This window comes from Gracilinanus agilis, chromosome 1 (assembly GCF_016433145.1).
Source record: "Gracilinanus agilis isolate LMUSP501 chromosome 1, AgileGrace, whole genome shotgun sequence".
Lineage (NCBI taxonomy): Eukaryota > Metazoa > Chordata > Mammalia > Didelphimorphia > Didelphidae > Gracilinanus > Gracilinanus agilis.
Window position 1 is genome coordinate 365,913,926 of NC_058130.1, and position 15,834 is coordinate 365,929,759.

General features: G+C 34.2%; 1 protein-coding gene across 1 annotated transcript in view; it reads right to left on the reverse strand.

Moving 5' to 3' along the window:
• Nucleotides 1–2,216: 2,216 nt before the first annotated feature.
• NDUFS4 (NADH:ubiquinone oxidoreductase subunit S4) overlaps nt 2,217–15,834 on the reverse strand; it is a 169,823-nt gene continuing 156,205 nt past the window's right edge. Inside the window, exon 5 of the mRNA XM_044681169.1 lies at nt 2,217–2,435. Within this exon, the coding sequence (XP_044537104.1) occupies nt 2,332–2,435 (104 nt within the window). The 3' untranslated portion in view covers nt 2,217–2,331. The remainder of the gene's footprint in view (nt 2,436–15,834) is intronic.

Genomic DNA, 15,834 nt, shown 5'->3' on the forward strand with positions numbered 1-15,834 from the left:
TCCACCACCCCTGGTGGGTGCTGCAGCGATCCAGGGAGGCAGTGATGGCCACAGGTGCATTTAGCTTTCCTATTAATTGCTATTAAAATTAAAAAAAATATTAATTTCCAGGGGGCTAAGTAATATTTTTTCTGGAAAGGGGGCGGTAGGCCAAAAAAGTTTGGGAACCCACTGGCTTAGCCCTTACCACTCCTTCTGCCTTGGAACCGATACATGGTAGTGATTCTAAGATGGAAGGTAAAATTTAAAAAAAAAAAGGGAACAAAAGGAGATTCCTTTTATGACTTTAGAGAAAAAAATTCACAAATAAAGGATAGTACTGACAAAAAACCCACATAATTATTACATAAAATGAATAATCTCTTACATGAACAAAACCAATTTACCTCGAATGAGAAAAAAAGGGCAAATTCTTGGTATTATAGCTCTACTTTTTATTTTTATATCACAAGCTATAACTAGTGAACCTTCTAACATAAGCAACGTAACAAAGGTTTTTTTTTTTCCTATGTAACATAGATTTTTTAAAGAGATTAGGGGAACAGTATATACAAGGTCACCACCAAAAAAATCGAAACTAGTCCTTCAGACAGTATAAAGTTAGCTATGAAATCAATTTTGTTGGAATAAGAACAAAAAGAAATAGTTGCACTATTTTATATTAAAAAAAAAAGAAAACAGTAACAAAAATAAAAACAAGGAAGGACATTGAATAATTTCTGGAAACATAAGAATTCTAAATATTGTCTTGTGGTCTATTAGTATACCTACTACAGATCACTTTAACCTCCCTCTACTAACCCCCTTTCTGCCCTCCATTCCCCAACTCCCACATCAAAATTTCCCTCAAAATTTCTACAGGATTACTTTTAAATGCAATTTTACCTTTTATCTGAAATTAACTGCCTAATTTATTATATAAATTTAAGCCTAGGCAAAAAATAAATCCCCCTATAAAAGGTTAATGAAATGTACATAGTTTTCAGGGGCAGGAAAAAGAAGTCACAAAATTTTGATTTTAATCTGATGAGCTTTTAAGAATTGCATCAAGTTAAAATGCCAAATGCATTTTTGGGAAAAACAATTATGGGAAAAGTAGCATTTCACACTTTCAGCGGTAATAGAAAATGGCTATAACTTAATTTAGTATTTAGTATATTCCTATTAGAAATAAGAATTTCACAGAGTCACAGAATTGGGGCCTCAGAGGACATATAGTCTAATTTATACCTGAAAATGGGTCTTTCATTCTATGTCATATTCAGTCTCTGCCTGAAGACCTCCAGGGAGGGAGAACCCATATTCTCCTAATGTGATCTACTACACTTTGAGACATTTTTAATTATTAGAAGTTTTCTCTTAAACTGGGCCAAAATCCACCATTCTGGGATTTCCATCCATTGCTCCTAGTTCTGCCTTCTGGCATCAAAAAGAGCAAGAATTTCATGTTATGTTGAGCTTTTGTGAAATATCCTTTATTGATCTACTTAAAATATCTGTACACAACAAAGATGTTATTTTTAGTATAAGGCACATACATTATTGAAAATGACCTTGTTTTTCCTAGTGGCCTGGCACAATCAAACAGTTAAGTAGAGAGTGGAAAACAATCTAAATTTAACTAATGGTCCCTAGGCACCACTTTAATAAAAACAATTCAAATTGTAATCAGTTTTGCCCATAAAAGTACCTCACTTTTGTTCTGTATAGAAGATGATACAGTGGAGAATTATACCTAGAACTGTGAATATATAAAAAAAAAAGTCACTTTTAGTTGAGTCACTTTCAGTATGAGAAGTCTTCCATTTGCTCTGAACTATAAAGACTGATTTGTCTTTATTCAGATTAGAGATGTATGCCCCTGAAAGTGACTTTAGCACACAAGTCAGTCAAGTTAAAAGAAGTACATGAATCCTCACTCTGAAAAGAGTAGATAGGGATGGTCTTATTGTGCAATTATGAATTCCCCCTCCTCACAATTCAACCCTTAGGACTTCTGTGGTTTTTAAACAGATTATTTATTTTAAAATGGCTATGAAAGGCAAACCACAATCTTCAATGTCGCAGCTAATTTCAAACATTCCTTTTAAAAGACTCCATGTACAAAGATTTCCTAGAGGTATGAACATCTCAAATCTGCTCTATATATAGGAAGTTAGTAACAGGTTCAATTTGAGACATCAAAAACATTTTAAATAGACACCACAAGATGCATCTGTAGTTTAAAGGTCAAATTTATTAGGAGATTAAGAGATGTATTATACATGGACTATAAATACTTCACAGCTGACTTTATTCGCAGTCAGACACAGAGATATAGTCAGTGCCGACCTATTTGGTGGATACTCTTGTTCTTTTGTTCCAAGAAAAGTTTGCACCATAAGACTTGGATTTAGGTTTGGGGACCCTTCTTTCTTGAATGTCATAACTCCAGCCTAAAAAAACAAAACATAACAATGCCATTAGTGTAGTACATAATAAAAACTGAATTCATGACTAAAAAAACCCCCTTCACATTCATTTATTATCAGGAAGAAATGTCAATACAATACATATTTTGTAGTATGGTCCTTTGTAAGGTCAGTAGAGTATAATCCTATTTCTCAAAAAGGTCTAAAAGAAAGAGTATAGCTGTCTCATCCTGTCTCAGTTCTAAGGTATAGGCAATTAACTTCCTCAATATCAAAGTTTCCTACTCTTCTGACCCATTAAGCAAACATTTCCAAGTCTCTGTCATTTGACATATGAATTTTAAAGTAGTTTTTGCTATGAAATATATTCAATAATGGTATCAGAGCCCATCTTACTAAGAAAAACTGAAATCAGAGTAGGAGAATGAAGAGAAAGGCATATCCACGCATAAACTAATAGCAGAAAAGAATACTAAGATTATCTGGCATCTAAGAGGTAAATGTCTATAATATTCAAGATGATGATCTCCCGGGACATATTCTCTTAACTTCTTTTAAAAGTCCAATCAGTGTTTTATCTTCCTAAATGCCACAAAATTCTTTTTAACATCTTATCAAAATCTTGCCTGCATTAACTTAGGTCAAATTTTTCTTTAGCCCTCCTAGGAGATGTAAGCAACTACTGAAGATCTTGAACAAAAACATTTCAAAAGAAGGGTAATTAACATCTTTTGGGCTGAGCAACCCCTGATTCTTTTACTCTTTTCTCAAAAGAATGAGTTTCTATTCATTTAAATTTTCTTCACTCTTCTCAATTTGTTCATTTTCCAAAATTAACATATGTTTTAGAGTAGAAAGTATTAGTTATTCTATTTGGTACTTAATAGTTGAATAAGGTATAAAGATTAGAATTATTATAGACACATAATTTTAAAGTTAGAAAGGATCTTAGTATGTGTAGAACAGAATCTCTATCACACTATCCCATATGAAACAAATAAATTTTCCTGAATCGGCTTGAAGACCTTCAATGTGGGGGAAGCTACTATTTCCAAGGATAGTCAAATCTACTTTAGAATAGCTGGAATCATTAAGAAGTCTGCTGACATCAAGCCTAAACTTGCAATTTCTCAAGTCCCATTTCTCCCAATCTCCACTCCCCCAGCCTCACCCCACTCTAGTTCTGCTCTCTGGAACAAACAGAAGAACCGAAATTTCTATTCCATATAATATCCCTGAAATGATGTTTCCCCTGCTTTGGGCTCCTCACCTCTATAGTATTCTCTTCTACAAGCTAAATATCCCAACTTCCTTCAACCTGGTTCTCAAGGGAAATGGACTTGAGCCCCTTCACTATTCTATTTAATCTCCTCTGAATGTTACTTATCAAAGTTTTTCAGTTCAGTCTTGAGTAAAACCTTCATATTTTAGATGTATTCTGACTATAGAAGGCTCTTTAAATCTATAAGTTATTCCTCTTTTAATGCAACCAAGACTTCTTAAGCTCTTTTGTAGAGTGGTGATGGGGAGTTGCATATTATGATCTCATATTGAGTTTACAGACTGCAAAAATGCTTATGTTGTAGTTAGGGAATGTGTTATCTAACCACATTATTAAAATTATAATTTTTAATCTGATTTTTAAAAAAATCTTATTGATATGTTTTTTCATTATAAATATTTACAGATTATTCTTCCTTCTTCAGAGGTTTCCTGCATTTTAATAATAGTGAATTAAAAATAATGAAACATAATTAGCAATTCAGTGTCATCATCTGAAAGTGCATGCAACATTACACATCTGTACTATCCCCCAGCTTCTCTACTATTGTTTGTAAAAAATGAAGAGAAATCTATTTTTTCTCCCTCCCACCCTTCAGTCCATTAGGAGTGGGGAAATAATACAAATTCCTTGTAACAAATTATACATTGTCAAGCAAAGCAAAATCCCTTATCTCATGTATACAAAAATAAATCTGTCACCTCTTTCTCAAGAGGAAGTACATTTCACCATCAATTAGTTAGAAACATGAATGGTTACTGTATTGATCATAGTTCTTAGGTCTTTCAAAGTTGTCTTTACAGTGTTGCTGTTATTATACAAATGTTATAATGAAGTAATATCAACATATAACGTATATGCACCAAATGATATAGCCTCCAGATTTTAAAGAAGAAATTAAAAGAGCTTAAGGAGGAAATGGACAGTAAAACTATACTAATAGGGGACCTCAAACTTCCCCTCTCAAAACTACATAAATATAACCAAAAAATAAACAAGAAAGAAGGAAGTGAATGAAATTTTAGAAAAATTAGATTTAAATAGATCTCTGGAGAAAACTGAAAAGGGATAAAAAGGAATATACATTGTTTTCAGTGACTATGTATTAGGTCAAAAAACTTTATAACCAAATTCAGAAAAGCAGAAATAATAAATGCAACATTTTTAGATCATAATGTAATAAAAATTATATTCAATAAGGGTCCATGGAAAGAAACTAAAAATTAATTGGAAACTAAATAATTCCAAAAAAAGGAATAGGTCAAAGAACAAAATATAGAAACAGCTAACAATTTCAATAAAGAGAATTGCAATGAGGAGACGACATATGAAAATTTATGGGATATAGCCAAATCAGTACTTAGGGGAAAATTTATATCTTTGAATTTTTATATCAATAAAATAGAGGAAAAATAGATCAATTAATTGGGTGAACAACTTAAAAAACAAATAAAAAAGAACAAATTAAAAACCCAAATTAAAAACTAAACTGGAAATCCTAAAAAAAAAAAAGCAAAGGATAAATTAATAAAATCAAACATAAGAGAACTATTAAATTAATAAATGAGACTAGGAGTTAGTTTTGTGAAAAAATAAAACAAGTGAATAGATAGAACATTGGTTAATTTGATTTAAAAAAGGAAAGAAGAAAATCAAATTACCATATTAAAAACGAAAAGGGTGAATTCATCACCAATGAAGAAGAAATTAAAGCGATTGCCTAGGAGCTATTTTGTCTAATTATATGCCAATAAATCTAGTAATCTGTTTGAAATGGATCAATATTTGCAAAAATATAAATCGTTAACGAATCCCATCTCAGAAAAAGAAATTGAATATGTCATCAAAGAATTTCCTATGAAAAAAACTCCAAAGGCCAGATAGATTCACAAGTGAATTCTATTAAACATTTAAAGAACAATTAATCCCAATACTATAGAAACTTTGGCCAAATAGGCAAAAGAATTCTATCAAATTCTTTTTATGACATAAATATAGTACTGATATCTAAGCCAGGAAGACAAAAAAACAGAGAAATAGAGAAATATAGACCAATTTCCTTAATGAATATTGATGCAAAAATCTTAAGTAAATAAAATACTAGCAAAGAGACTACAGCATTATATCACAAGAATTATTCATTATAATCAGGTGGGATTTATACCCGGAATGCAAAGCTGGTTTAATATTAGGAATAGTATTGGCATAACAATATCAATAACCAAATTAACAGAAATCACATTATTCTCTCAATAGACGCAGAAAAAGCCATTGACAAAATACAACACTCATTCATAGTAGAGGAACAAAAGGGTCTTTTCTTTAAATAATAATATCTAAAACCATCAGCAAATATCATCTGCAATGGGGATAAATTAGAAACTTTCTTAATAAGATCAGGGTTTGTGAAGCAAGAATGCTCATTATCATCACTATTATTTAATAATTATTAGAAATGCTACCTTTAGCAATAACAGAAGAAAAATAAGTAGAAGGAGTTAAAGAAGGCAATGAGGAAACTAACACTTTTTACAGTTGCTATGCTGTTATAGAATGCTAGAAAATCCTAGAGAATCAACTAAAAACTAGTGAAAATAATAATCAACTTTAGCAAAGTTGTAGGATATAAAATAAACCCAGTTTTATATATTGCCAACAATGTCCAGGAGCAAAAGATATTTTAAATGGACTAGAGAGTATAAAATACAGGAATTATATGAACATAATTGCAAAACACTTTTCACACAAATAAAATCTGATCTAAACAATTGGAAAAACATTAATTGCTCATGGGTAGGCTGAGCTAATAAAGTAAAAATGGTAATTCTAATTAAATTAATTTGCTTAGTGCCATACCAATCAAACTACCAAAAAATATTCTTACAGAAAAAGGAAAAATAATTTAAAAATTCATCTGGAAGAAAAAAAGGTCAATAATATTAAGAGAATTAATGAAAAAAAATGTGATGGATGGTGGCTTTAGCAGTACTAGATCTTAAACTGTACTATAAAGCAGTCAAAACAATCTGGTACTGGCTAAGAAATGGAATGGTGGATCAATGGAATAGATGAGGGTTAAATGATCTTAGCGATTTAGTGTTTGATAAACCCAAAGATCTCAGCCTTTGAGATAAGAACTCACTATTTGACAAAAACTGGTAGGAAAACTGGAAAACAGTATGGCAGAATTTAAATATAGACCAATATTTCACACTCTATACTCAGATAAGGTCAAACTGGGGACATAATTTAGACATAAAAGGTGATATAAGCAAATTCAGGGAGCACAGAATAGTTCGCCTGTCAGATCTATAGAGAAGGGAAGAATTTATGACCAAACAAGATAGAAAACATTATAAGATGAAAAAATTAACAATTTTTATTATATTAAAAAGGATTTGTAGAAACAAAACTAATGTAACCATAATAAACCTTCCCATAGAAGGGAAATAACAAACTTGGGAAAATGGAATTTTTAAAAAAAATTTCTCCAATGAAGGTCTAATTTCTCAAATATATAGACAACTAAGTCAAATTTGTAAGAATACAAGCCATTTCCTACTTGAGAAATGGTCAAAAGATACGAATAAGCGGTTTTCAGATGAAATCAGGGCTATCAATAATTATATATTCTAAATCAATCTTGATTAGAGAAATTCAAATTAAAACAAATCTGAGGTTACCTCACACCTAATCAGATTGGTCAATAAGATGGTAAAGGAGAGAGAGAAATGTTAGTGGATGTGGCAAAATTGGGACACTAATGCACTGCTGGTGGAGTTGTGAATTGGTCCCACCATTCTGGAGAGCAATTTGGAAATATGCTCAAAGGACTAGAGAACAATACATATCCTTTGATCCAGTAATATCACCACTAGGTCTGTATCCCAAAGAGATTTTAAAAAGTGAGGAAAAGACTACATGTACATTTAAATTTTTAGAGTTTTACCAGAGTAAGGTTCTTCTGCTATTATTTAAAAAAAAAATAAATTCTTACATTGTATCTTTGAAGAATTCTAATTATTCTTGGTGGCAAGTTCTTATCTTATCAGGTGTTTTTAATTTATTCTTCTCTTTAAGTTTTTGTCTTAGTCATCTCTGGTCTTTTAGAGGGATTACAAAAGTATTTTATGGTTTTTTTTTTTTTTGTATGTGGTGTGTTTTTTTGTTTACTCACTTCTTGTCTAAGCCCATGAAATGGAGCTAGGGTTCTTTTCTTTTCCTAATGGGTTCTTCCTTTCTTCCTCCCTTCTTTTCTCCTTCCCTTGGGTTAGATTCTTAACCCATGTCTTTTGCTTCATGATAGAACCCAAACTTATCCTCTTATGTGATCTGGTTTCTTTTGGGTGAGAAGAGAAAGGAGGGAGAGGTCTTTTCTTTAATCCTCAGTTAAATATAATGTTACATTCTTCCAAAAGTAGAGACTGAAGTGAGGCTTTCTCCTGGAGTGGATTGGTATACTTTTTATTTCGCTATCACAACTATCTGGTTCCATCACTCCCATTTTTTCTTTTCTTTGAAAGGGATGGGAGATTCCTTGTGAAGACTTTTTCCCTTCACACTGAGGTTTTTTTCCCCCTTTTCCTCATAGTATGGAGATTCCCACTCAAACTTTAGTACAGAAATCTTTCAGTTTTGCTTTAGTCTCTCAGGGGAATTCCTGCTGATTTCCCCCTATTATGCTGAGGTCTTTCACTTAACAGCTAAAGTTTTTTCCTTGCCCACAGATTTTCATTTTCATATCTTAAGGGTTAAGACCCTTTTTCGGCTTATATATGGAGTGAACTTTTTTAGTGTACAGGTTGTTTAGTGGTGGGAAAGAGCTAAGCTCTATTTTTTTCTCTGTACTCTGTCATCTTGATTTTTTTTAGTCTATGAGTAAGACTTTACATTTATTCATAATGAAGTCTATTTTATAGATTTCATTAGTCTAGTCTCTTAAGACCTTTTTGATTCTTGCACAGTTTTTGCCATTCCTCCTTTTTATTGTGCCACCTGCAGATTTGCTAAAGATACCATCTATGTCTTTATACAAATCACTGATTAAAAAAGGCTAACGGGCACCAAGGCCATTCACAGATCTTAAGGATACTCTACTAGAGAACTTCTTCCTAACCTGACAAACTATTGCTGACTGTCCTCTGAGTATAGCTATTCACCTTGTTTCTACCCTAACTGTACTACCATCTAGTCCATATCCCAATCCCTTCCCCAGAATGGTAAGAAATACTTAAAAAGGTTTACTAAATTTTAGGTAAGTTATAACCCTTTATTTTCCACTTTAGTTACATTTTAAAAAAGGAAATAAGAGTTTGTCTAACGTGACCTATTTTTGTAGGTCATAATGGCTCTCAGTGTTTTTACTGCTTTCCTTTTCTGGATTTTTACTAACCATTTCTTAACGATATGTTTTTTGGTTGTGACCCAGAGATCTGTGCTTGGCCCTGAGCTAATTAACATTTTAAAATTAGTGACTTAAAAAATGTGCTCATCAAATTTGAGACGAGAAAAAATTAGGAATCATTGTTAACACTGTATGACATAATTAGGGTCCCAAAAGAGCATGTACAATGTTGGGTTGAGTCTGGTAAGAAGAAACTGAATAGGAAATAGAAGAAGAGTTTGGGAAACTATTAAATGCCTCTCATTTCTTCAGGGTATCAAACTATAGTTATATTCCCTTTCTCAGACAAAATTTGCTAAAAAAAAAAAGTTGTCACTTATTACTTCTATTTCTCTTCTCACTTATTCTTAATTCTTTTGCCATCTGGCTTCCAACTCAATTGAAGGTGATCTCTCTAAGGTAATGAATAACTTCAATCTCCAACCCTGATGACCTTTTCTCAATCTTTGTCTTTCATGACTTCTCTGAAACATTGGATACTGCTAATACTTTTTATCTCTTGGTTATTCTTTCTATGGATTTTCATGTTATTGCTCTCCCTTGGTTCTTTTCAATTTCTGTTGCTGGCTCACTAGTCATGTCACAGCCCCTAATTGTAAATGTATAAGAAATCTTTGTCCTGGGCCCTTTTCTCTTCTTTTTCTACACTTTTAGAGATGCATTTCTTTAGCTCCTTAGGGTTTAATAACTATCTCTATGCAGACAATTCCTAGATCTCTTTAAAAACAGATCAGACAACTCCTGATCTGTTTTTAAAAATTCCTTTCACTCGTTACTGACTATCTGCTATGCAGTGATGGGCAAACTATAGCCTGTGGGCCAGATGTAGCCCCCTGAAATGTTCTATCCAGTCATGGGACATTATTCCTAATCTGATTGATGAATACAATGAGTAGGATACAATACAATGAAACTTCGAAAGAGTTTCCTTAGAAACAGACTGACAGATGAGCATTTCCTTTCCTCTGGATCAAATATATTCAAAACAGAATTAATTTTCCCCCCATAAAAGCTACTTCTCTTCTGAAACCTTCTTTCTGTTGAATGCACCACAATTCTTTCAGTCTCTCAGATTGGAAATCTTGGTTTCATTATTAATTCTTTACTCATTTATCCAACAGTCAGTTGCCAAAGCTAATCCTTTCTATCTTCATAATGTATGTATCTTCTTTCCACACAACTACCATTCTTCTTCAGCTCCTGACATCTTTTAACTGCAATTGCTCTCAAACTGGTCTCAAGACTCTCCCTAATCCAATCCATCCTTCACATAGCTGTGAAAGTTTCCTAAAGCAGGGGTCTGACCGTTTCACTATTATCCTCAAAAACAGGAATGATTCAATCTTAAATGTAAGATCAAATATAAACTCCTTTGTTTCACATTTAAAATCCTTCAAAACTTAATCTTAAAGCTATTTTTTTTCAGACTTATTACATATTACTTCCCTTCAGTGACAAAGCTGTCTAGTCAAACTGGATTTTTTTGCTGTTCTCACACAAAGCACTCCATCTTTAAGAGCCATAATTTCATATTAGCTGTTCTCTGGAACATCCTCATTCCTCACCATCTAAGAAGATCTATTTTCCCTCTAGGTTCAAAATAAGCATTCCTTTCTATATAAAACCTTTTCTGGAACTTAGGTGCTACTTTTTGCTAAATTATTTTGTGTTTGATAGGAGTTTGATATGAGTATTTATGTATATACACACTTATTTGGCCACAAAGATATGGAAGGTATCTTCCTGTGCCTTCTTTCAGAGGTCTGGGACCATACATATGGAACTCTAAGAATAATAACAGTTGGGTTTTTTGTTTTTTTTTGATGTTGCTCAGATTGTATAAATTAGAATTGGGAAGATGCCATTTAAAAGTATGTTATATATTTCCTATGGACATGTGAGGGACTTTGAAACTACATTTCCCATGATTCCTCACGGCAAACAGGAAGTATGATGATGTAAGAGAGGGAATAAATCTCCTGGGTGAGGAGGAAGTCGCTCTCTTAGCTGGCAGGCGCGGGCAATAGGAAAGGTAAAGATGACTGAGGCAATGTGAATACTTACAGGCGCGTGGTCTAATGATTTTATCCCTATCAGCATGGCTTTAATTAAACTACTAATTTCTATATTTATATCAGTCTTTATCATTTTTAATCATAACAAGGTTTACTAATTTTTCTTTTTTTTTATTATAAGAGACGGCTTTCTCTAGGAGGAAGGATTCACAGGAAAATCAATGTGATGTAAAAATGTCAACAAAATATTTAAAGCAATTGTTTACTGATTGCTAGAACAGTGATAGAAGACTTCAATTATCTGTATACATCTATTGGAAGCTGTCTATGCTGAAGGAAAAGCAGCCAATAATTTCTTAACAAATTAAGAAGTTTATCCTATAAAAAAAGAGAAATTTGATCATGGATCTGATTCTCATCAACAGAGAAGAATTGGTTGCTAGGGTAGAAATGATGGGAGCCTTAATGTTAGACATCATTATCTCTTGAACTTTATGAAGAAAAGAAAGGAAAGACAGACATGATCTGTCATGCATTCTAGATTTTTGGAGAACAGATTTCTAAAGGTTCAGAGTAAAGTCAGATACTGTGACATGTGAATAATGTGAGACAAACAATAATTCTGGTATGTTTTCATTTTGTGGTAGCAATAGCCATGTGGGTGTGCTTCTATGATTGAATAGAAATGCTTAAAAAAAAAAAAGGATTAAGTGCTTACTATTCGCTAGAAACTATGGGCTAAGAGTTAAGAGATCCAAAAAGTAAAACAGTCTATCTCCTTAAGAAGCTTATATTCTAATAGAGGAGACAACACATATAGGAAAGTTGTGGATAAGAAGGGGGTACTTTAGTGGAGAAAGAGAAGGATGGAGAGTTGGGTTTGAAATGAAACATGGCTGGGCTTTTCCTAAAATAGTGACCTTGATCAGGAGAGCTATGGCCCCAAGGGAGGAAGTTTCTTTAGGGGAGGAAAGTGGCCAATGAGAAAAGGCTGCAAAGTCTAGCTGGGAACATAAAATAACGACCATAGCGAAAAGATGGCAGATTTAATTCTTTAAGATACAAAAACTTAAAAGGTTTATTGTACAAGAGTGATTTATTTATTATATTCCCCAACTAATGCAGGTACATGAAATGATGGTTCTGATACTAGTAATTTAGAAGTCTGACTCTGACCAGATGAAAATGGATTGAATTGGTTTTCTCACCTTTAGTTATCACTTGATTGTTAGATTTTTATGTCATACATACCTGCTGTGTTTTAAATTTTGTGGTTTTCAAGAATAGGTAATACAAGGGCAGCTAGGTAGCTCAGTGGATAGAGAGCCAGGCCCAGAAATGGGAGGTCCTGAGTTCAAATAAGGCTTCAGACACTTTCTAGTTGTGTGACCCTGGGCTAGTCACTTTACTCCAAATGCCTAGCCTAGTGATGGCAAATGTTTTAGAGATGGAGTGCCAGGCCACTCACCCACCCCCTAGACTGAGTGCCATGCTCCCCTCACCTCTTTCCCCTTATCCCAGACAGAGAAGGAAGGAAGTGCTCTCATTGGGCTGCTGGGGGAAGTGAGAAATGTCCTCAAGTACATGGAGAGGGGAGGGGAACAGCACTACCCCGAGTTCCTCTGGCTTTCTAGTAATGAATTCTGGTGGGCAATTGCAGGCATGCCTGAGAGGGCACTGCATGCCCTTTCTGGCATGTGTGCCATAGGTTTGCCATCATTGTCCTAGCCCTTATAACTTAAATCCCAATTGCCTAAGTCCTTACTGCTTTCTGCCTTGGAACTGATACTTAGTATAGATTCTAAGAAAGCAAGGTTGATTTTTGGTTTTTTGTTTGTTTGTTTTTTTAATTTTTTGGTTTTTTGAAGAGAGATGTATAGAAGGCAGATGTAGGGGCAGGTAATAAGATTAATTCAAGAGTGTGCACAGGGTTGCAAAAATACTATGAGGATTAAGCACTAAGGCTTAAAATGAGGGAAACCTGCCAGGTAGAGGGTATTTTGTTCTTCACAAATACAAGCCAGGGTGAGTGGTTAAGAGAGTAACTTGTCTGAAAAAAATATCTGGAGTTTTAGTGGATTATAAATTCACTGCAAGTCAACTGTGTGAAAATCCCTGTGGCTCAAATCCCAGATTGTGACTGACCGTAGGTGCTCCAACTAGAACTCCCCCCCATGCCTGGCCCCATTTCTGCCACTGTAAGTAGACAGCTTGCCCTTCTGGGACTGAGCTAGTGTCTGGTCGGCATGCCTGAGACCTGAAGTACTTCCTTGTTCAGTGATCATCCCCCAGCTATGGGTGAGTGGGGACCCATGGAGCTGAGGCTGAAGTTCACACAGGTGCTCCCAAGGGCTCACTGTCTGCTGATTCTACCAGTATCTGTCACTGGGACACAGATTTCCCAGTGACATACACAAGTGAAGCTGCCTTCTCTGTACCTCAGGGTTTGTGGCTTGTAGATGGCACAGTTTTTACTCCCAGGTGTTTGAACCAGCAGGTGATGCCGAGACCAGGGATATCAGAGATGCTCCTTCCAAGTTATTGCTGGATGCTGCTCTTTACTCTCAACTCTTTTTTGTTTTTGTCATTTTTAACACTGATTCTGTAGTTATTTCTGATTGTTTGTGGAGGAGTTAGGTGAATCCAGCAGTCTTATGTCCTATTCTGCCATCTTTGTTTCCACTGACCTTTACTCACATGCTTTCTACTATGTTTTCTCCTCACTACCCGTTTTCCTGACAAGCATATAATGATCTACACTATTAAAGCCTAAAACTGCATTATCTTTTTAGACTATGTATTTAATACTATTCCAAGCATTCTTCCTTTCCCCAACCATTATCTATTCTGTTTCTTTTTAATAAGTTATGGCCCTCTAGTTAAAATTCTGTCAAAGGTCTCATCCTACCAAGTTTCACTGATAGATAGGAAGTCAAATTTGCTGCATCTTTGTCTCAGGATCTCTATTTCATCTTGCCTATCAATAATACTCTATGCATTGCTGCACTTATCAGTAAACTAGTTAAAAAAGTCATTGTAAAATGTGTCACTGGGCAAGAAAGGCATGTTTATATTTTCCCTTTAAGTATATCTAAACATTCTATTTAGACAACATGGTCTGGTATATACCCCCTTGTTGATGGTAGTACAAAGGTAAATTCTCAAGTAGAGATCATGCTTGAAGTATAAGGCCCATTTATTTGGGATGAGGGAGAGACACCAACATTACTGATTTATCATAACTAGGAAAGAATAAAGGACTATTACTGCTTAAGAACTCTGATTTTAGCTTTACACAGTTTTGGAACTCTGCAATAGCACTAAGAGAAAATGAATGTTGAGTAAAAAAAAAGAACAATTACTTTTAGTTCTCTTCTCATGGCCAGGAAGTGATCAGTCTCTGAAAAGAATGAACTCAGATTATGGCAATTGTTTCTATCATTGTTGATGATGAGTTGAAAAAACCAAAAGAATTCTGAAGTATCTCTGACAAAGGTCTAATTTCTCAAATATACAAAGATTTAAGTCAAATTTCTAAGAAATCAAATCATTCCCCAATTGACAAATGGTCAAGGGATAGGAATAAGCAGTTTTCAGCTGAAGAAATCAAAACTATCAATAATCATATGAAAAAAATGTTCTAAATCCCTCCTGATTAGAGAAAGGCAAATCAAAAGAACTCTGAAGAACCACCTTACACCTAGCAGAGTGGCTAATATGACAGCAAAGGAAAATCATAAATGTTGGCAGAGATGTGGCAAAATTGAGACACTAATGCATTGCTGGTGGAGTTATGAATTGAGTATGGAAGGCAATTTGGAATTATGCCCAACGGGCTTTAAAAGACTGCATGTCCTTTTGGTTAGGGATGTAGACCACACCAATGCAACTATCATTAATATGTAAATAAGTCTTGATTGATCACACTTGTTAAAACCAGTGGAAATGTGCGTTGGATATGGGGGGGGGGAGTTAAACGGGGGCAAAGAGGAAAGCAAAAACAAGAATCATGTAATCATGGAAAATTTTTCTAAAAAAAACAAAATATTCAAATCTAAAATTAAATTAAATAAAAAAAGACTGCATGTCCTTTGATCCAGCAATAATACTACTGGGTTTGTATCTCAAAGAGATAAAAAACAAAACAAAACAAAACAGGAAAGGTTCTGTTTCTACAAAAATATTTATAGCTGCTCTTTTTGTGGTGGCAAAAAATTGGAAAATGAGATGTCTCTTGATTAGGGAATGGCTGAACAAATTGTGGTATATGATGGTGATGGAATACTACTGTGCTATGATGAATGATGAACTGCTTGATTTCTATAAGAACTGGAAGGATCTACACAAAATGATGTGAAGTGAAACAAGCAGAACCAGGAGAACATTATATACAGTAACAGCAGTATTGTAGGATGATCAAATGTAATTGACTTTTGTTATGAGCAGTCAAGGGGACCTAGACAGATGTTGATGATGGAATATGAATGGAGTGAGAGACCTTAACCTCGGCTGAATGTGAGTTTAGATTAGTTCCCCCACCAGCAGGGTTAGGTCTCCTTTAAGCCCAAGATTCTCTGCCAAAGCCCCAGGGCCTTAGAACCAATCCAGCCAGGCAGTCTGAAATGTCTCCAGGAAGTAGATTGAGACTTCCTGAAACCTTAAATTGATGATGGATAAACCTGGCTTGGAAAGGCTGGACCAGCTAATGATGTCAATCAGATC